Here is a 23,480-nt window from a genome sequence, read left to right on the forward strand (position 1 = left end):
CAACGGTTAGCTACTCGCAGGCGTGTAGAGGTCTCGAAAACACCAGTGTAACGTGACCGTGAGATCCGTAACAAACCATGCGTAATTAGACCTTACTTATACTGGTTTTTTAGCCCTTTTCTCGCCTGTAATAAGTAAGTGATTTTAAAATTATATAAAATAACGCCATCTGGTGTTGAGTAGTTGTATTAGGTGAACGTTGAGCGAGCTTTTGTGAGATGAATGAGATAATGAAAGAGTCGTATGTCATATAGCTTTGACATTATAATTTAAACCGTCACTCATGTAGCCTACAGTTGATATTCGTTAGAGAAATGTCCACCGGTAATAACTTTTTGGTATGGAAAGTTGCTACGAATCAGAGCAATTTTGTAAGTGTGTGACGTATTTTAACGTGGCTATGAATGTGTGAGTTTAGCGACAGTGGTTTTCATACTAAATAGGAGTCATTTCACATCCACTAGTTTATTAATTCGTGGATAATATAGTCAAGAATTACATATGTTTTTTCCACGTCTACTAATATCAACGCCTCTTAGAAAAACATGATCATGTAAGGAGATTTTTCGCCTTCTGGCTCAGGGAACCGCCTGAAGATTTCGCCCAGAAAGCCGCGCGCGTTGCCTGTCTGATAATAATGCTCCCGGCGAATGTTAGATGAATCTCAGTGAAGTGGGCAGCGGTTTCCGGCTCGCATCCGGTGCGCTTCGTTACCGTACCGGCAGCCGGGCCGACTAATCCTGCCAGTTCACACTGGTGTAATTGGATGAAGAGAGCCGCGCGGAGATTGCGCCCGGAATGCCGGGCCCGCCGCTAATCGGATAATAATGCTCCCGGCGAAGCTTCTGTTAGATGAATCTTTACCCGACTAACTACTATTAAATACGAAGATGAAATAAAAGGATTGATACAACTGACGTTAACTTTTCATTTAGATTAAATTTACTTCAAACCAACTTTAAGACAAAGTACTTTCCTAGCTTAGAACTAATCTCATTTGCACAATAAAGTACCTTTATTTTGTTTTCAATTGCTTATATGGGTCAAACGTATTACGTTACGTGTTATGACTTCGAGGCCGATTAAAGCCACAGCGTAAAAAGAAAAACCTAAATAAAACGTCGAGAAAACGGCACAATAAGAAGAGTCGTAATTGTTTACGGGTCATTTTGTGACGTATTTGCACACTTTTGTCCTTTTGCACATGGGTTCTAAGAATATCCATAATGGGTCATTTGTACGGGGCATTTTATTTTTCTTAGATAGAAGGAATGTCAATTCCCTGAAGAGGAGCTGTCATTAGCCCGACCAATATGTCTAAGAAGCGGACTTAACAAGAAAAACACGCTGTTCACAGCTTACCTTTAATGTCAGCGTAAAATAGAAAAGGTGTTTTATGTGTAAAGATAAACATATAAAATATCAAAGCTATTCATCACATCGGTTTACCTAAGTCTAAAGTTCCTCTAGGCAAGAATTGGAAACATATTTCAAAAGCTTTCACGAACAGACTCTATTCTGCACTATTTCTTCTTTTCCAATGCAAAGAATAAAGCGACAGTCGGATGGCGGAAATGAAATAAGGCTAAGAATACGCGAGTCGGCCGGGCATGAATACCGATGCCACAATGTAGGGACAATGACAGTAAACTATCTCAGTCGTCTAGGACATAATTATATGAGACGGCATTTGCACTTAGGTTGACGTTAGGAGCAGGTTGGGCAGGGAAGCGTGCTGGGCCGAGGACATGGTAACACTTTCTAGCTCATGGTCCTGCCAGTCCTGCCGCTGCCTGAGGTTCCCATCATGGACGGCTTTTCGGGAAAATTCAAAGGAGCAGCTGTTGAGACTGGTCTGAGCAGTGTATAAGTAAATATTCACTGCGGTCGATCATGACTTGTGGCAACATAATAGACCGCGGGCCAGGAACAGATTTCCATGACCAATCGCCTCCCGGGCTGAAACTCGTATAGTTGTTAACGGCTATGTATGATGAACCCTCGTGAACGTCAGCTGCCGCTCCGGTGGGTTGAAGAATGGCAGCAAATAAAGTCTATAAAAAAAATTTAGTCATTGCCTCCTGCTTGATACTTTGTCAGGCGATAGTTCAGATGCTATTGTGAATAAACAAAATCGTCAGCCGATTGTATCGCTGTGGAAAGACCGTCAGGTGGTCACATGAACATGTAAAAAAGAAAATTCTTTTCAGTCATCGGCGTCATCGCCTCCCGTTTGATACTTTGTCAGATGATAGTTTAGATGCTATTGTTAATAAAAGCAATCGTCAGCCGGTTGTATCGCGGTGGAAACACCGTGTTACGCGTTTCGGTGGCTGCCATTCCTCAACCCACCAACGGAGCGGCAGCTAACGTTCACGAGGGTTCATCATACATAGCCGTTAACCGCTATACGAGTTTTCGCCCGGGAGGTGATGACTGACGAAATTTGCGCCTGGCTCGCGGTCTATAACGGCAGCGGGGGCAGCATGAGCAAAGGCATACATCAAAAGTATACGAAGTAAATGCTCATGTCACACTCGATGAATCTCGGAACTCGGAAGCAGTGAATGCTTGTCCCGGTCCCTCCTAATCCAGACTAGCATTTGTAGCACCACTTGTTATCTATTTAGCGCGCAGCTGACGCATGTTAGTCAATGACGGAATAGACCAAGCTCTCAGTACATTATTGACTTGAAAAAAACGGTCCATATGTCTGACGCATGCCATTATCACTGCTCCATAAATATACCCGGCCCGCAACGCAATACACAATTTCCCGCTATTTAACAAAAAGTTGTGAATAGTTAATAGAAGTTTTGATTGGCAAAAATAAAATTCTATATCTCAAACCTCTTGCGCGGCATTACAATATTTTACGTTACAGACGTTACAGTTGAGTCTACGTTACGCTGTACAGTTGTCGCTCGGGCCCAATTCAAGTGGGGTCATTTTTAGAGTTCCGTACCCAAAAGGTGAAAACGGGACCCTATTACTAAGGATCCTCTGTCCGTCTGTCCGTCCGTCTGTCTGTCTGTCACCAGGATGTATCTCATGAACCGTGATAGCTAGACAGCTAAAATTTTCACAGATGATGTATTTCTGTTGCCACTATAACAACAAATACTAACAAGTACGGAACCCTCGGTGGGCGAGTCCGACTCGCACTTGTCCGGTTTTTTAGCTCCAGTCAGACTTCTATAGTATCGTTGATGTTACCTTTATTTTGAAGATGGACTACTCGAAATAAACGCACTCTGCCAATGCCGAGCATCTACTAAACACAATTCACCCTCTTGTTATTTCGACAACAATTTTCTTCTCATCCCACGCTCCTTCCTTATGACATGAATAATAATTTGTTTATTGTTCTCTCATTTCTCCTTGTTTGCCCGTCAAATTGCAGATTGAGTTTCGCAAAGTAATTTGTTTACCCGGCAAAGCTACGCCGGAGCGATTAGTTCAACTTTAAGTATCAATGAGACTTAAGTAAAATTAATTACAGCGATAGATTAAAGTTGAACCAACGGTATTAACGGCAGGGTGAGGGTAAACAAACATAATGAACACAAAATGTATGGGTTGTAAAGTAATGTCACGCTCACGTACCTTGTGTATTTATCATTAGATATAGTATCGTGATGACCTTTTGTGTTGGTAGTTTAATGAAAGTTATAAATTATAATTCCCGGTAAAAATCGACAAGTAGGAGCATTTCATATCATATACTGCTTTAAGAGATCCTGTAAATAGATAAATGTAAGTGCAATTATATATATATACACGGTGTTTCATGACCCACTGAAAACCTAAAAACAGTTTGTTCAGAATCGATAGGAGAATCGATTGCGCTATATTTTAAAGGGGTTTTTTTATTATTATTTTCGCATGCTCAGTCTACAAGTTTGTAATGCAATATCAATAACTAGCATTTGACACGTTATTTGTCAATGAGCAACACCCTTAACTTGCCATTGGTAAACCTTATCTCGTTGCAGTAAGGTATGCAAATGGTCAGTTAACAGTGTTTACGATGGTAACTAGCAATTGTTTAAAACAGTATGTTTAGTGTAGGTTAAACTTTACAAGAACAAACACAGTTTTAACTCTAAAAATTACAGGTATAATTCAGTTTCTAACTTTTCTGACACAACAAGAGGCGTTCAAAAACGTCTGACACAAACATGTGTATACAGACCATTAAATATTAGGGAAGTTGATTGTATTAAAATATATATATATATGAAATAAAGCACCACAAAATTATTTGAAAAACGTAGACAGCCGTTATTTCTTGACACAATCCTATGTAATAAATCGGATACATCTGTAAAGAGTAGTACTTTTAACCATTAAGTAATTTGTCCGTAACGTCATTTGTTCTGTTTTTCATATAAATTCCATAGTGAAGTTTATAGAAACCATGCGATTGTTTCAGCACTTCATTATTTTGGACAACCCTTGGATAGATGGAAAAACGGTGTCAAGTATACCTATGTTACGTAAACAACTCTTTAGTTCTTGTTGTTCAATACTCTGGGCCTATATAAAATTTCAACGGTTTACCTTTCTTCTGGTCCGCTATGGGCGGCGACGTGGAGGGCGACTGCGCTCGGGCCTGCAGCGTCGCCAGCAGTTTCCGCTTGTGGTTGCACAACTTGGTCAGCTCCGCGCCCGATGCCGCTTGATACGGCTTGCTTACCACCTGCGGACAATAATTCACAAGGTGAACGATTGACTTTAATGACATTGTACAGAGAAGTGGTTTTTAATCATTCAGTGATGATAAGGGGCCCCTGAAAAAAAAAAAAAAAAAAAAACATTTTTTGTCAGGGGCCACCAACTGTTTGAAAGTTATTTTATTTTTTTCCAATAAAGGTAACTACCGGTTAAGAGATTGTAATATGAAAAGTGAACACATTCAGCTCCCTTATCAACGGTCGGGAGCCCCGATTGGAAAAAATCTCTCGGAAAATGATTGATGAGAGTTTTCCGTGGTTGCTTAGTATATTTATTGCGTATATATCCGGATTGTATATACGCTGTCGTTGCAGACTAGAAATACACAGATCAACGACAAGTATGATAGATGAGTTGATTGACAGATTTTTCTCACTTGTATGCTGCTGAATGAAAAAAATGGTGTTCGTAAGTTTTTGGTACTAACTTGTACGTATACCAAATGTGATCACTTAAACCAACAAATTATTAAATTCTTCCGTTAATTTGTCTCAGAAGTAAAAATCCCAAAAATAGTAGTGCAAACATTCGGCGTCAAATGTTGAAATAATCATTTTTAAATAACAAAACAAACGTTTATTCAGAAAACTCGCTAAATAAATAGACGTATGAATATGTGGTTCCTTCCTCTAAAAAGTCTAAAATGTTTAGTGCACATAACAGAGTAATGTTAAACAACTGGACAATGGACTCTTAATTTATGGCTGTAATTTAAATTAATGCAGTCATGTTCAAATTGCTCAAATAAGTAATCATCAAACTTGGTGAAACTTAAACACACTGTGCCTGTCTTAAGTACGAGTATATGACTACATTGAGTGATTTCTGATACCACCTCACCTCTATCAAACCTATAATCTTTTCCCCTTTATAATATCCATGTAGATGCAGATTAACTTGCACAATCGAAACAGACCATGTGCATATTCCAGAGCGTAGCTAATCGCTGTAGTCAATGTACCATTCCAACGCTTTCAAAAAGGACTTATGTGCATGTTACTGGGTTGTAACTTAAGTCGTTTTTAGCCGGTACACTGGCATTCAGCTAGTCAGTATCGCGTTATATAACCAACACCCGTCATCGAGTCGCCGTTTCCTGGTTTCATGTTAACTCGCCGCTAGCATATTTACTGCAATCACCACGTATTGAAAGTTTTCGTCATGTAGAGTGGCGTTTTGCAGGCAATTTAGTGTTCGATATTTCCGGCCGATTGGTTTAAATTGCATATTGATGATAAAGAGGTTGATATGGACTCCGACTCTGTTTTTAATTTCTTGTTCTATGTATTTACATATGTAGTAAATAGGCGGAACTTAAAAATTGTTTCGAAGTTTCAACGCCTGATGCTACGATATTTCAAAGTGAAACAATACGCTAAATGACGTTATCATGAAAACGCAATTCGAACAAATCAGCCAGTAGCATCTTCAACTAAGCCATTGGTTTAGGTACTGCAGCCACACTAATGCATAGGGCATTGCGTGTCAACTATTAATTTATGAGTGGGCTGGGAGCGATTAAGCGCAGTGCATAATGCAACTATGCAACGAGCTCAGCCTGGTTTGCAGGCATTAATGTACCATTACCTGTAACTTTCACGAACTCCAATCTAACCCAATTCTGTATAGGAGACGCAGCCTTGTGATCAGGAAAGTAGAGTTGATATTCGTAAATAAAGGGTTGTCGAGATAGGAGTTCAGGATGGGTATTGCGAGGCTGTTGTGCACGATCTGTGAACACGTCCGCAATTCATTATAGGCGGACGCTCACTGTGCACGGCTGCACACGCAAATTGCTCCCAGCTCACCCGCTGACACAGCTGCATGTAAAGATTTGTACAAAACGAGGAAATTGCCGCTTACGGGTCTTAAGTAACTGCGGAGTTGACGCGGCCGGGGCCGGTGGGTGATTTACGACGACACTTCAAAAGTGGCACAGCGTGTGTTTAACATTCCCGATGAACAGTTAAGGCGGTATGTCAGGGTTCACCTCGCATTCGAGCGACGTTACTCAATCAATCGTCTTCACAAAATATGTCTTACTTAGTTTATGCTGTCATAGATTTCAATCACTGTCTCAGACTCATTTCTAACAAATGTTGTTTAGGAATTTCGTCTATCTATCATAAAAATTAATTCCATCCACTTTTTTAAATATGTACTCAAAGAAAATTATATTACATGTCTCTACTTTCAACTTGCTCCAATTTCGCTATCTAAATACAGACAAAGATATCGCGCCTCAGAGAAAAAAAAAACTACATAAGCATACAAAGATAATTGCGCAAAAGAAAGTGTGTTATCATCATGTTTCTTCAACATTGTGAATATTGTTACATTTAAATCCATTGAAGTCAAATACAGGGTAACATGTACTTACAATACAGCCTGCGGCAAGCCCAATTGGCTCGGGCATTCATAACAATGTCTTGTCAAAGAGGGGCTAATGGCAAATCCGGCTAAATGGGAATGCCTGGGTATACCGATAAGCCCACTGCACAACACAATGCCATTCATTTCAATATGAAACCAATCCACGAGATGGATGCGGCTACAACGCCTATACCCAACGTGTCACGTGTCAACTAATGACCGAGCTCTAATTAATACTCCGCATGCATCATGTGTAAGTACTTACAAGTCATTCCAATATGACATCGTTTACCATCTGTGGACTTAAGTGAGCTACGACCTTGGCGGCGGATAAACAAGTGTTCGGTGTAGCAAAAAACGACTACCGCACACAAAGCAAACAAGTAGGTAGGTACTTTATGAGAACCTCATAGTTCCTAGAACCTCAAGTTATTACGGCTTCAATTATTAAAATTAAATTATAGAGCTTCCGTTTTGGTCTAACTATGCCCAATTACATTATGTTATTATTATAGCCGAATGCTAAGCCCGGGCTTTCTGAGGCCTAATAAACTTACTTGATTAAACCGGAGGTAAATTAAACGACGACTTTGAAGTCTCTTCAAACTAAAACCCAACCTCTAGTGGTAATAGATACCCATTTTCTCCGTGTCGCCAATACTACGAGTACGTCAAATAAATAGCGTGTTTACAAAACGAATCTTAAATCTACAGAAGGTAATAAAACTTAATAGACATGAAAGCGGGTCAGGTTGTTTTAGTAATGTCATTCATCAGAGTGATCAGTTTTAATTGATGCTCGTGAGTAGATTACCTAACACATGCGCACTAACCTGATAATAATGTAGTTGGCAAAGTTGTTTCAAATAGATATACAGTACCGGCCAATAATATATCAGCTTTGAGTGTTTTTGTATGAGCTTATATAGAGAAAAAATATAGGTTAGTTTGTACATTGCATATTTTACTAGTCATTTAATACAAACATATGATGAATACTGCAATGAAATACTGTGAATTACAATAGGAGACAGCATACTACTTAAAAATCGCTACTATGAGGCCAATGTTTCTCATCACTCGTACAAAGGAATACTACTAGACTACCTAAAGCAGTGAGGTGGAAATCACTCACAAATATATAAAAAAAGATATACCGTAAAAACATGGAGGAATAATATATCATGAAACATGATATATTATTGGCCGGTACTGTAGCTAGGAAGAGCAATGCGATCCCTATAGACCAACTGTGCGGTCGTTTTGTTTGTGTGTGGCGACTAAATGTCACCCGGTAATTTGTCGACGCATCGTCGGGAGCGAGCCAATAATTAACGGGAACATTTCCATTGTTTACCTTCTAAACCTCGCATCTCAATTGACCGCGTAATCTCAAAAGCAACCTTGTTATCAATGGGGGAGAGATCTTATTTCGCTGCGTTGGAGGAGAGGAGAGATGCGATTTTAAGAAGTTGATCAGTAGATTTACTTCTGCCAAACTTGCTTGTATCTGAACAACCTGTCTCTCCCCCTCGGCCCGAGTGCATCGCTCTAAAGTTGCTATTTGGCAGTGTCGCTGCTAATTACATTAAGGATTAAGCTGTTCCAGAATATTGAATCAGTGGGTAATTTGAGCATCGTGTAAATTGCTTTAAGGGGAAAATGTGAGCAGGCAATCCGACCATACAAAACCTTTTCGACGTCCCCTTTTAACTGTTTTCTCCTTCCTTTACAATTATATCAAATAGTGAATAATTCAATTTAATTCAAATAATTTATTTCGGAAACATAATGTCCATAGTTGTTAGTAATAAAAGTTTATTTAGAGCTAGTTTTAGTACCTTCAATTAATACATAATTATAATAACTCAGTCAAAAACAATCATACGTAACCTAGTGAGCAATGTAACCAGTGCTTCTGGAAGCGCCCCTCACATCGATCTGCATTATCTGCAATGGTGTTTAGTATGCTGTTTGGGCTGCCCCGCAACCTCTTCACTAAGGATGCCACTCTTTTGCGTAAAATACCTGCAAAGCTGTCTATGTGTGCATCGGTAAACATCTGCGATGCAATAATAAAGATATTACCTACACAATCGATGTTTTCTGGTTTTTTATGTCTGTCTGCTGTCTGGTGATGGTAAACAAAGGGCGAGTCGCATTGCAAATGCATTGTAACAATCGACGATTGACGTAACTCAGCAGACAACTATTAAACTTCCCATACCTACAACCTAAAATAAAATTAGCACGTTACTACTACGGTAACAGGCAACTGGCCTGGTAGCTCTTAACTAGCGACATACTCGTACCTATATATACAGGTTCCTCATCGGGATATTAAATCGGGAAGTCGAAAACATAAGTGTTTCGGGGAATGAGCAAATCATATTGAAATCGATTATAAATAGTAGGGTAAGTAAAGATAGTAAATGTATGGAGCAGTATGCACTTTAGTCTCAGGCGATGCCGCTTGGCACGATTGTTCCTTAGGTCAAACAAAGCTGATTTGGCCCGGTAGCCACGAGATCGTACCGTGCATACCCCGAAAGGGTCGGCTCCCTAGGTCCAATCTATGCACAGTTATATTTCTTCCTGTTCTTAGCAACTAGGGCAAGTTATATATATCATTTTCGTATAATTTAGGGACGAGGAATTAATTTTTGATATAAATCAGCTTTGTTTGACCTAAGAAACAATAGTGCCAAGCGGCATCGCCTGAGACAAAAGTGCATACTCAATGCGCTTACTTACCCTACTATGAATGTTATAATGTAGTATCAAAGATAGATATAACTCCGTAATAGATGGATAGTCTATGGAAAAAAACGTGCCTCGAAAATCACGAAAATTTGACTCTCGATCAGATGGCGCCAGTACCTTTGGCGTACTCTCGTATAGAGGGCGTTGACGGTTTCCCGTCAGCCATATTCGGGCGCACGAGCGCCGTGCTAACTGTAACAGTTAGCTCCTAGTTGCTAGGAGTCGAAGTGGTCGCCATGGTCGAAATCGGCCGGAAGGATCATCATCATCATCATCATAATATTATATCCTCTTTGGTAGGTAGGTATGTGTAGCCGTGACGTTCCCTGCCTGAGGTCGCCGTATTCGGGTCGGGCTAGTACCCACGCAAGATCTGCGATGAGTGACGACAAATGAGATTAGCGCCGTCCGCACCGCACCGCGTCAACCCACAATCATATAGACCGCGAGCCAGGCGAAAATTTCGTCAATCATCGCCTTCCTCGCGAAAACTCGTATAGTGGTTAACGGCTATTTAAGATGCACCCTAGTGGAAGTCAGCTGCCGCTCCGTTGGTGGGTTGAGGAATGGCAGCCACCGAAACACGTAAAAAAAAAAAATGTTTTTAGTCATCGCCTTCCTCTTGATACTTTGTCAGATGGTAGTTTAGGTGCTATTGATAGTAAAACCAATCGTCAGCCGGTTGTATCGCGGTGGAAACATCGTCAGCTGGTCACATGAACTTGTAAAAAAAAAAAATGTTTTTAGTCATCGCCTTCCTCTTGATACTTTGTCAGATGGTAGTTTAGGTGCTATTGATAGTAAAACCAATCGTCAGCCGCTTGTATCGCGGTGGAAACACCGTCAGCTGGTCACATGAACTTGTAAAAAAAAAAATGTTTTCAGTCATCGCCTTCCTCTTGATACTTTGTCAGATGGTAGTTTAGGTGCTATTGATAGTAAAACCAATCGTCAGCCGGTTGTATCGCGGTGGAAACACCGTCAGCTGGTCACATGAACTTGTAAAAAAAAAAAATGTTTTCAGTCATCGCCTTCCTCTTGATACTTTGTCAGATGGTAGTTTTGGTGCTATTGTTAGTAAAAACAATCGTCAGCCGGTTGTATCGCGGTGGAAACATCGTCAGCTGGTCACATGAACTTGTAAAAAAAAAAACTGTTTTCAGTCATCGCCTTCCTCTTGATACTTTGTCAGATGGTAGTTTTGGTGCTATTGTTAGTAAAAACAATCGTCAGCCGGTTGTATCGCGGTGGAAACACCGTCAGCTGGTCACATGAACTTGTAAAAAGTGATAGCATATCAGTAGTGTGTTTGTGCCGGTTCTAGACCAAAACTTTTCTGCTAGGGGACAACACTAATCTAATGAAAAATACTGCAAAAATGGAAAGTATATCCACCTGGTGCATTAAAACATTCAATGTATTAGAGGAAAATATTTACAGATAGAACTTTATTGAATGATTTTGATATTGATATTTTATGTATTACTGAACTAATAATGAATCAATGCCTCAACTTAATAACCACCAGGTGGGAAGTTCGTTCACCAGACCTAGTTAATTCGGTCGTTAATTATATTAAATAATAAATAATAAATCATTTTTATTTCGAGTAACTTTACAGACTCATATAGCTTGTGTTAGTAAGTACTTATAGCTATGTTAATGCTTACATCTATCACTATATATACAGAATAATTATTATCACAAAAATTAACATTACAATAAATAATAAAAAATAAACAATATTGAAATGAACTGACTTATGTTTCTAGAAGTACATACCCAAGTAGCTTATACATAATAAGTACTTCTAGAAACATGCATGTCCTCACAGTGCCTCATATATGGGCAGTCAAACCTCTCGGCTATCAACCGCAGGATGGGGTTGGGGCTGGCCCGCACCCGGCGCACCAGGGATGTGCATCGTTTGCGCATAGTCGTATAAAAGCAATCTATGCGTGCTTCAGCAAACATCCCTGACGCGCTGCAGAAGCGAGGCAGCCCCACCAGGACCCGGAACGCGTTGTTATATTGGACCCGGAGAGCCCCATAGGCCCGCTGCGTGTAGTATGTCCATAAGCTGCACGTATAGAGGGAAGTGCAATATGCTCTAAAGAGAGTTAATTTCACCTCCCTAGTACATCGCGCAAACTTACGCGCAATCATGTTTGCCCTCACCGACAGGGCCCTCCGTTCACGCTCGATATCCATGTTGTCTTTTAGGTCTGAGGTGACAACATGGCCTAAATATTTAAAAGCCCTCACCCTTTCCAGTGGAGTACCACTCAGGTTGATGGGAGGTACCTTGGGTATCCGATACCCAGTAGGTTCAAACACCATGTATTGCGTTTTACCCACATTATATTTTAGCCCATGATGGATGGCGTAGGTCTCGCAAATACATTAAAGTTTTCGCAAACCACAAGCCGACGCGCTCAACAAAACCATATCGTCTGCATAACTCAAATTATTCAGACAAACTGTGTCGATATGGCAGCCGACATGATTTTGCCGAGCGCCTCGAGAAGCTCATTTACGTAAAGGTTAAAAAGTGTGGGCGAGGTCAAACCCCCCCTGTCTCACCCCACACTCCAACCGATACGGGTCCGATAAGGTACTTGACCATCTAACGCTATTGACCTGATTTCCATACCAGTACCTCAGGATTTGTATGGTCTCATTAGGTAATTTAATGGCTTCTAGTTTTTTCCATAGGATATTGTAGGAAACCAGGTCAAAAGCCTTAGACAGGTCTAAGAAGCACGCATAAACTGGCGTCTTTCTGTTTAAATAGTAATTGACAGTGTGCTTAAGGCACAGTATTGCACTTTCCGTTGATAACCCTGGTCGAAAACCAAACTGGTTGGGGTTAAGGCTCACGTACTTATTTAATTGTACATTAAGCACACTATCAAATACCTTAGCAATAATAGTCGCAAGGGATATAGGCCTGTAGTTATTGGTGTCGGACAAATCTCCAGTTTTATTTTTGGGTACAGGAATAACTACAGTTTTCATCATATCCTCGGGCAGATAACAGTGCCTTACACACAGCGTATAAAACAAAGCTAACACTCTCGAGATATGGGGACCCGCATTTTGAAGGTGTTCGATGCTGAGGCCATCGTGTCCTGGGGATTTGCCTCGGGTGATAGATTTAATAGCCTCTGCTACATCCTTAGCAGAGTATCCCGGTCCAGGTTTCACGTTGACCTCAGCACCGTTCATCTCATCCTGCGACCGCACAAGAGGTGATTTGACAACGAAATGATCTTTAAAAGTGTTAGCTATGTCTTTGGTGTCAGTTTTGCCATTAACACTCACAGGGCACGAAGGTCGAAACTTCATGTTGTTTGTGGCGTTCCAAAATGACCGGAAGTCCTTTTTGGAGTGCTGTGAAGCTAGAATATTCATTTTTATTTGGGTTTGATGGTCCTGGCACCATTTTAAGCGAGATTTGAATATTCTTCGCGTTTCACACATCTCATTAAATAACCTGCCCACTTCCGGTCTACCACAGAGTGTCCACTCGTGAAATTTCTCTCTTGCGGCCCTGTGCGCATCGCTGACATTAAACTGATATTAAATAGTCATTTAAAATTTAAGGAACGTAAGGTCATTGTATCCATGCCTGTTGAACGATGCAGTAGAATTGGAATGCTATTATAAAATTAATGAATATTTCACATCTGTAATTGAATAAATAATTTTATGTAATAGTAATATTGTAAAACCGTAGGTAGAAATGAAATCATGTATGATCTGTATCCCGATGATGTTATTATTGTATAACTTATTAGTTATAGTACGTAGCTAGTAAGAAAAATTTGCATGCTTCTTTAAGTGAAATGTACGCATCCAAAATTACCGTCCACCTATGTTCATCACTACATTTGTACAAATAAACACATCTTTATCTTTAACTGTAAACCTAGTTGAAACGTCGAAATAAAAGGTAAAATAATGAAATTTAATCGCGTTAGACCCGGTAATGACATTAATTATGTGTACAAAACGTGAGAGTTTAAAGTGTTACATCTTTACAGATATACAGATCTTTATTGGTAAAATAAAGTACATTTTACAAGTCACAAATTCTTAAGAATAAAATAAAGATAAAATTATTATACACAATAATAGGTTAATATAAATGTTTAGAGGAAGTTACGATATGGAATCAATGATCATTTCGCATAGACATCATGAATTCGTCGATCGAGTAGTAAGCCTTTTCTACAAGTAACGATTTTAGCTTTTTGTTAAATATTGTGTCACTTTTCGATTCTTTTATATCGGTCGGTACTGAGTTATAAAGCTTTGGTCCCATAATATTTAGTGACTTTCGTGACTTCGCGAGCCTGCATTTAGGGGCGAGAAGAATAGGCAACCTGCGGGCTGGGCCACTGCGGGTAGATCCACTGGATTTATACAAGTGCATATTTGTTCTGACATACGTACATGCGGTCAGTATATATATACACGGTAGCGTTAATATCTTGTGTTTTTTAAACAGAGATTGTGCAGGATAGTCAACGGGTTTGCCATCAATAATACGAAGGGCGCGTTTCTGCATTCTAAGCAGTCTATCTCGATCAGCAGCTGTACCCCAAAGATCGACACCTTGAGAAAGTATTGCGCGGAAATATCCATAGTAGGCGGTCTTTAAGTTCTCAATAGATAAACTGGGTGCTATTCGGGACAGCGCAAAACAGGCTGAGGCAAGTCTGTCGCAGGTGGATTGTATGTGCGGGGCCCACGTTAGTCCTGAGTCGATTTGGTAGCCTAGGTATTTCACAGTGTCTACTTGTGGGATTTAGGTGTCATTTACTACAATATTCAGTTTATTTGTATTTGTATTTTATAGTCGAAAATGAACAATATTTGTCTTGTCAAGATTAATTAACATGCCATTTGCAGAGAACCATTTTTCGATTAAACTTGTCACGTGACAGAGTTTGTACTTTAAATTGTTGAAATTATCCGCTTGTACAATAATACAGGTATCATCCGCTTTATCTTAAAATTGCTCCCATTCTACTGCACTTAGTTCTATAGTCCGTTCAACAGACATGGATACAATGTCCTTACGTTCCTTAAATTTAAACTGACTATTTAATATAATTAACGACCGAATTAACTAAGTCTGGTGAACGAACCCCACCTGGTGGTTATTAACTATTAAGTTGAGGCATTAATTCATTATAGACCGCGAGCCACGAACAGTTTCCGTGATCAATCACCTTCCTCGCGAAAACTCGTATAGTGGTTAACGCCTATTTAAGATGCACCCTACTGATGATAGTTTAGCTTCTGTTGTGATTAAAAATAATCGTCAGCCGGTTGTATCGCGGTGGAAACACCGTCAGCTGGTCACATGAACTTGTAAAAAAAAATTGTTTTTAGTCATCGCCTCCCGTTCGATACTTTGTCAGATGATAGTTTAGGTGCTGTTGTGAATAAAAACAATCGTCAGCCGGTTGTATCGCGGTGGAAACACCGTCAGCTGGTCACATGAACTTGTCAAAAAAAAAAAATTTTTTTCAGTCATCGCCTCCCGTTTGATACTTTGTCAGATTATAGCTTAGGTGCTGTTGTGAATCAAAATTGGCTCGGTCAGCCACCTATTTTCTACCAAGCCACTGTTCCCTCTTTGGGTCCAGATATTTGATCCAAGTGAGTGTTCAGAAACTTTTTATGGAAAATTGTATATAAATTTGCTATATGATGTTACGAGTTATTTACGAAAAACTAAAATACCTACCTTTAGGAACAACCGTGATCTGATTCAGTTGAAATTTAAATTACTTCTTTATGTCCGATGACAGTGTAATAATATGCTAATGCAAAAATAGACGTGATCAGCCGGGCTAGCACATGATTGGCGCGAGAGTATCTCGCCGCGACATAGACTACTCGTCCCTCTTTAATTCATACAGTTAGTAAAAGACGGGTAGTCTATTTCGCGGCGAGATACTGTCGCGTCAATCATGTGCTCGGCCTACTGATTAGATATGAGCGCCGCCGGTCAAAATTAGAGAGAGGCGGGATGGCCTTAAAAGGCTTGATGTAGGTAGGTATGCAAAAAGAATTCAAATCAAAATTAAGGCAGAAAAATATGATTTTGCCTTGAAAACGTTATAAAATCAGCACATTATTCATTTCAAGGACAATTTATCGAATAATGGTTATTGGGACCGTGCACGAAGACAGCGCCACACAGCGGTTGCAACTATAGGCTTGTATTTTATCAAAGTATTAAGCGAGCAGTAAGTATATCGTAATAATTTCAGTGAAAACTACTGAACGGATTTTTATGCGGTTTTCACCTATGAATAGAGTGATTCTTGAGGAAGGTTAAGTCGTATAATTTGTTAAGGTTTTGTGTAAATTGGTTGTAATATGACGATATTTGGTAATCAAGTCAGAAAAAAATCACGCTGGCTAACACATTTAATCGAAAACGCTGCCCAACCCGTTTGAGATATAACAAAACAATGTATGGTGGAAAGATCTCTCTTTGATTGCTCTACAAAAAAGTCCGCGATGGTGTATGTCTATCTTTTAAGGATAACTTACTATACCCATTCTTATCTTTACTACAAAAAGATTTCATAGTATGTGGTATTTGCAAAGCTATTTACACGGATACAGTATTAATAATAATTACCAAATTAAATACGTCAGTTATATTAAGCATTTCATACAGATTACAAAGGTCCCTTACACCATACAATTTAAATTAATATCTCAGGAGTAATCGTAAATTAAACTTCCATTTCGACCCATATAACTTGTATGAAATGTTAAAGACGCTAATCCGTTAGTTCAGTTAGTTGTCAATCTTTACCACCTTATGCGCTGACAAAATATCTATTTTCTGATTCGGAAAGTAGTAGTATCTACAAGGTCACGAGGGAGTCCAAGGGACGCATTTATGCGTTAGAGCGAGAGCGAGCAAGTGATATTGATATCTCATTCCACCGCATAGCTGCGTCCCTTGGACTGGCCTACGCTGGGCCATCGTATAAGAATGTACAAATATATTGAAAAATTTATAAGAGCCATTTATAACGGTATTACGTTCTTTAAAATCGACAATCAGGATACCATGGCCATCCCAAAAGATTGTGCACATCAGCTTTTTGGTGGACTGGTGCACCTTCGCTTTAATAGGGGGCTTTTCGTTTTTAAAACGCCACTCAATCGACTCGCGTTTGCTCTCGGGATCATAATAAAGCACCATTGTTTCGTCTCCAGTTACCAGCCGTTTAATTATGCTTTTAGGGTTTTCGCCACAGAGCTCCAAAAATTTAGAGGCACATTTCACGCGTTCTTCTTTCTGAACAGCTGATAGAAGTTTAGGTACCCACCTTGCACTGACCTTACTCATGTGAAGATGATCGTGAATTATGCGGTGGACGGTGCTCTTAGAAAGCCCTAGTCTTGCTGCTATTTCTCTGATCTTTAGGCGGCGATCACTTAAAACTTCCTCTTGGACGCTGTTGATATTTTCAGAAGTGAGGACCTCCACTGGTCTTCCATCATGTCCCAGATCTTCGACAGCTTCCCGACCAAATCGAAACTCGTTTACCCAGTTTTTTACGGTGCTATAAGAAGGAGAAGACTCGCCGAATACGCCATCTAAACGATCTTTGATTTGAGCGGGAGATAATCCTTCTTTAAACAGGAATTTTATGACACTTCGGTACTCAATTTTGGACATTGCTATCCAATAGTGCATAACATGTCATGACATGTCGCGCAGAAATGGGTCAGTCCAGGTCATTATGGGACAACCTGGTACACCTGCTCTTATTAGGTACTATCTTTGTATACCAAATTGAAAAGCAATAAAAATACTTCCTTTACTATTATGGTTTTGTTATATTCATTCAACTCTTTTAAATCTTTTTTACATAATATTAGGACTACTTGGGCGGTTTACAAGTAATTTTTTTTGTTTGATATCTTGCAATCAATAAAAGTTTTTTGTTACAAACAAAAAATGGTACTTGTAAACTGGCCAAGTAGACCTAATATTATGTGGGACGAAAGTACACGTATGTATGCATATGTAGTTGTGCACGCACACATATATACTTAGTTTCAGAATAAAATCAAAGATGGCGCTTTCAAATCAGTTTCCATAAAATGCTTCAAGTGCTCTCTTTACCTATTATACTTACTTTACTCGTTGGTATAAATTATCTATTGGCATTTTTATCTGTCACCTCTCCAGTTATATAATTCTTAAACCTCCTTTATAGTTATGTTAGCCTGGTACATGTATGTATCAAACAAGTATACACAGAGAGAGAGGGAGATGAGACACCGTGCTGGTCGAGCGAAAGTTAACTTTAGTGAGTTAATAATAGAGTATAAAATTAAATTATCTATGGTAGCGATTTATTCTTGATTTATTAAGAAGAGCATCAATTACCCTACTTTCGGGAAATTACCCTATTCAACTTACTGGTCACACTCTTGTATTTGTATGTTCATAGTTATGTTCGCCTGGTATATGTATGTATATTATGTATGGTATAAATTAAATTATTATGTATGGTAGCGTTAAACGTTTAACGCTGTCAGTTGGAAGTGCCATAAGAAGTTTCACTTCAAAAAATATTTGAGATTCTCACAATGAGTTCTTTCATTTGATATATAACACGATATAGTTTGAAAAACTTTATTTTTTAATTTTCTCATTTACCAAGTGCTTAAGATCCATTCCTTCGACAAGGATTCCCATTTCCAGCAACAAGGATCTATGGAATCGATGCCACCAAGTCCCGGTCAAACAAGAAATCGCGAAACGGAAGTGGAAGTGGATAGGGCACACCCTCCGAAGACCAGATGACAACACGGCCAGGATTGCTTACAAGTGGAAGCCGCACGGGAGCAAGCGACAGGGCCGGCCGGCGCACACGTGGCCAGGGCTCGGAATCGGTATTTTTTTTAAACCCCGAAATAGCCCAATATTTTGAATTGTTTTATGCTCATTACGTAGGACTGAATCATGTATTTAGGAAACAATTTTGCATTATTAAAATGTCCCATTAAAAATGAAATTATAAACAAAAGAACGAAAAAGAACGTAATAATACCGGTATTTTTGTATGGAGCAAATACCGGTTTCCGACCCCTGCACGTGGCAGCGCACAATCGACGCTGAGCTGCGGGCAGCAGGACTGAGTTGGAGGGACGCGAAGCGCGAGGCGCAGGACAGGAGCGGATGGCGACGTCTCACGAAGGCCCTTTGTACCGATGGGGTACCATAGGACAACAACAACAAACAACAACAACAACAACATTTACCCATGACTTAAAACAACTTCATTTTTGAATTAATAGATAGACGATTTATTTTTAAAATGTGCTTCATAAATGGTCTCCAATAATAATTCAGTACCTATAATAATTCAGTTGCCAAATAAATACTTGTTACCTTTCTGAAAACAAACAAAAGCTGTAACAGCATTAAAACACTACTCATATTTATATGTATAACTTAGCTCCGTTTTAGTTGCTAATCTATTTATTTTAGTACTCATTTAAATTTATTTAAACAACCAGAATTAGATTAATTAGTTGACCGGTAAAATACGTACCCACCGTGGTCCTTTGATTCATTTTTTTCTCCGAAAATATTGGAAGGAATGGATAGAAATGAATTGGAGGGGAATGAAGTTTCAACGTTTTTTACTTTTAATTTCTTTATCGTCTTTGTGGCTAGAGGGTATCAAGCAAAAGGAATGAAAATATGTATACCCAAATGCTTATAAATAGTTAACGATCTTTTTCATGAGATTAATAAATTACTATGTATAAGGATAACAATGAGTAAATTAGCATTTTACAAATTCATGTGACCAGCTGACGGTGTTTCCACCGCGATACAGCCAGCTAATGATTATTTTTATTCACAACAGCACCTAAACTATCATCTGACAAAGTATCAAACGGGAGGCAATGACTGAAAACAATTTTTTTTAAAGAAAGAAAGAAAGAAACTAAGAAAATACATTTATTTTAACATCAACCAACAAGTTCACAAGTTTACAAGTTCACTGACCACCTAAACACCTAAACTACCACCTGACAAAGTATCAACCGGGAGTCCTCAACCCACCAACGGAGCGGCAGCTGACTTCCACTAGGGTGCATCTTAAATACTTTGAATGTTTTGATGCACCAGGTGGATATATTTTCCATTTTTGCAGTATTTTTTATTAGATTTAGTGTCGTCCCCTAGCGGAAAAGTTTTGGTCTAGAACCGGCACTAACACACTACTGATATGCTATCACTAAATATATGAAAGTAAATTAACTAAAATTTTATTGAAACTCATGCCTGCTCTGCACCTAAAACAGTTTTTTGTGCAGCAGCAACACAGCAGCATCTGACAAAGTATCAATCAACGGGACGGGAGGCCATGACTGAAAACAATTTTTTTTATATGTTCATGTGACCAGCTGACGGTGTTTCCACCGCGATACAACCGGCTGACGACTGTTTTTACTAACAATAGCACCTAAACTACCATCTGACAAAGTATCAAGAGGAAGGCGATGACTGAAAACAGTTTTTTTTTTACAAGTTCATGTGACCAGCTGACGATGTTTCCACCGCGATACAACCGGCTGACGATTGTTTTTACTAACAATAGCACCAAAACTACCATCTGACAAAGTATCAAGAGGAAGGCGATGACTGAAAACAGTTTTTTTTTTTACAAGTTCATGTGACCAGCTGACGATGTTTCCACCGCGATACAACCGGCTGACGATTGTTTTTACTAACAATAGCACCAAAACTACCATCTGACAAAGTATCAAGAGGAAGGCGATGACTGAAAACATTTTTTTTTTTTACAAGTTCATGTGACCAGCTGACGGTGTTTCCACCGCGATACAACCGGCTGACGATTGGTTTTACTATCAATAGCACCTAAACTACCATCTGACAAAGTATCAAGAGGAAGGCGATGACTAAAAACATTTTTTTTTTTTACAAGTTCATGTGACCAGCTGACGGTGTTTCCACCGCGATACAGCCGGCTGACGATTATTTTTATTCACAACAGATCCTAAACTATCATCTGACAAAGTATCAAACGGGAGGCGATGACTGAAACTTTTTTTTTAAATTTTCATGTGACCAGCTGACGGTGTTTCCACCGCGATACAACCGGCTGACGATTGTTTTTACTAACAATAGCACCAAAACTACCATCTGACAAAGTATCAAGAGGAAGGCGATGACTGAAAACATTTTTTTTTTTTACAAGTTCATGTGACCAGCTGACGGTGTTTCCACCGCGATACAACCAGCTGACGATTGGTTTTACTATCAATAGCACCTAAACTACCATCTGACAAAGTATCAAGAGGAAGGCGATGACTGAAAACATTTTTTTTTTTACAAGTTCATGTGACCAGCTGACGGTGTTTCCACCGCGATACAACCGGCTGACGATTGGTTTTACTATCAATAGCACCTAAACTACCATCTGACAAAGTATCAAGAGGAAGGCGATGACTAAAAACATTTTTTTTTTTTACAAGTTCATGTGACCAGCTGACGATGTTTCCACCGCGATACAACCGGCTGACGATTGGTTTTACTATCAATAGCACCTAAACTACCATCTGACAAAGTATCAAGAGGAAGGCGATGACTAAAAACATTTTTTTTTTTTACGTGTTTCGGTGGCTGCCATTCCTCAACCCACCAACGGAGCGGCAGCTGACTTCCACTAGGGTGCATCTTAAATAGCCGTTAACCACTATACGAGTTTTCGCGAGGAAGGCGATGATTGACGAAATTTTCGCCTGGCTCGCGGACCAATACTTGTTAATTTAACCATTTTCAAAAGACAATAATTCTACGTTATTCTATCGATATGCGAAATTATACGGAGTTTTAAACTTTGCGTGGTGAATACGTAGGTCATATATTAAGTTTTTATTTTTCAAAGCTTTTATGAGCCATGTTGCTTGAATTGAATACAATAAAGAATATATGTCATACTGAACAACTTCTACCATAAGACCAACCCCGAAATCGCACAAAAAAATTTTGGCTACCATAAAAAACATCCACATATGAACTACCAAAATTTATGAAACAACCAATTGCTTTTTTATCATTTCGGGTTTGGTACCATAGTAAAATTGCTCAGTATGACCTAAAACTTCATACACTAGTTTTGGAAAAATAAATAATCCATAATCGGACTCAAAATTGAAAGTTATATTTGCTCACAATTTCTTGATTATGATTAATATAATAAGTTTGCGAGCAAGCGATGTCGCCGTATTTGGGTCGGGCTAGCTACAATCGGTGGACAGCTTGACCTTGTTACATATTATAAATGATTTTGCATTAATAGAAATGGCTGACTATTCTTTCGTTAGGTTTAATTTTGTACGAGGAAATAGCCGAGAAAAAAAGCACAACGCAACCATTTTTTTTATCTAGACCAGTTCCTAAAGTTTTTTGGAGCCCAACTCTTGGCCGGTTTAAAATTGGCATAAAATAGGTATTATTGGTAACGCTCAAATTTTGTAGAAGCTTCAGGGCCCACTCAATATTCGCTCGGTCCATAGTTTGGGAAATGCTGATCTAGACAGAACACCGGCTCGCATTACTTCTCTGTATGGAAAACCAATTGATTGATCAAAATTTACTTAGATTAGACAGCTACGTCGTGGCAGTGAAGTCCCCAGCAAAGGTCGCCGTATTCGGGTCGGGTCAGCACACGCGCAAGGTCCGCGATGAGTGACGACAAATGAATGAGATTAGTGTCGTCCGCGCCATGTCATCTCGCAATCTAACCTTACAATAGATAAGTCATTCTGGTTAATTCAAGTATTTCCTTCATTCTTCTTCCTCGCGTTCCGCGTTATCCTGGCATTTTTGCCACGCCACGGCTCGCGGCGCCTGCGGTCGACTTGACAACTAATCCCAAGAATTGAAGGTACTAGTTTTTACGAAAGCGACTGCCATTTGACCTTCCAACCTAGAGGGGAAACTAGGCCTTATTGGGATTAGTCCGGTTTCCTCACGGTGTTTTCCTTCACCGTAAACTCCGTAAAGCAACTGGTAAATATCAAATGATATTTCGTACATACGTTCTGAAAAACTCATTGGTACGAGCCGGGGTTTGAACCCGCGATCTCCGGATTGAAAGTCACGCTCTTACCGCTAGGCCACCAGCGCTTGTATGTATTTACTAAAGAGACGTTTATTTACGTTTTACCTCGTCTGAAATCATAAATGAATTTGCATTTTGAACAAAGATTAAAAACTAACCTTATACTTGATTCAGCATTTAGGTATGTTGAATGTTGGGTTTTTTCTGCTACAAAGTTATTTACTTGCTTCTATTTTTGACTAATAGGTACATACTGTACCTACACAAAATAGAGCAATAAATAATACGCAGTGTGCAAACTGAAAAAGTTTAGGTACGTATTCAAGTAAGTTCGTTTAATAATTCATGGTGTACAATCTACAACATCTACCTATGTAGCAGTGTTGTCTTGGCCGTAATCGTTAATTCGAACTAACCATTAATTTCGCAGTTAATCAATTGCATTAC

General features: G+C 39.3%; 1 protein-coding gene across 4 annotated transcripts in view; it reads right to left on the reverse strand.

The window, feature by feature from the left end:
- LOC134743655 (uncharacterized) overlaps positions 1-23,480 on the reverse strand; it is a 92,594-nt gene that overhangs the window by 22,515 nt on the left and 46,599 nt on the right. For all 4 annotated transcript variants that reach the window (XM_063677236.1, XM_063677234.1, XM_063677237.1 and 1 more), the window contains exon 3: positions 4,564-4,702. In XM_063677236.1, the coding sequence (XP_063533306.1) occupies positions 4,564-4,702 (139 nt within the window). The remainder of the gene's footprint in view (positions 1-4,563; positions 4,703-23,480) is intronic.

This window comes from Cydia strobilella, chromosome 8 (assembly GCF_947568885.1).
Source record: "Cydia strobilella chromosome 8, ilCydStro3.1, whole genome shotgun sequence".
NCBI lineage: Eukaryota > Metazoa > Arthropoda > Insecta > Lepidoptera > Tortricidae > Cydia > Cydia strobilella.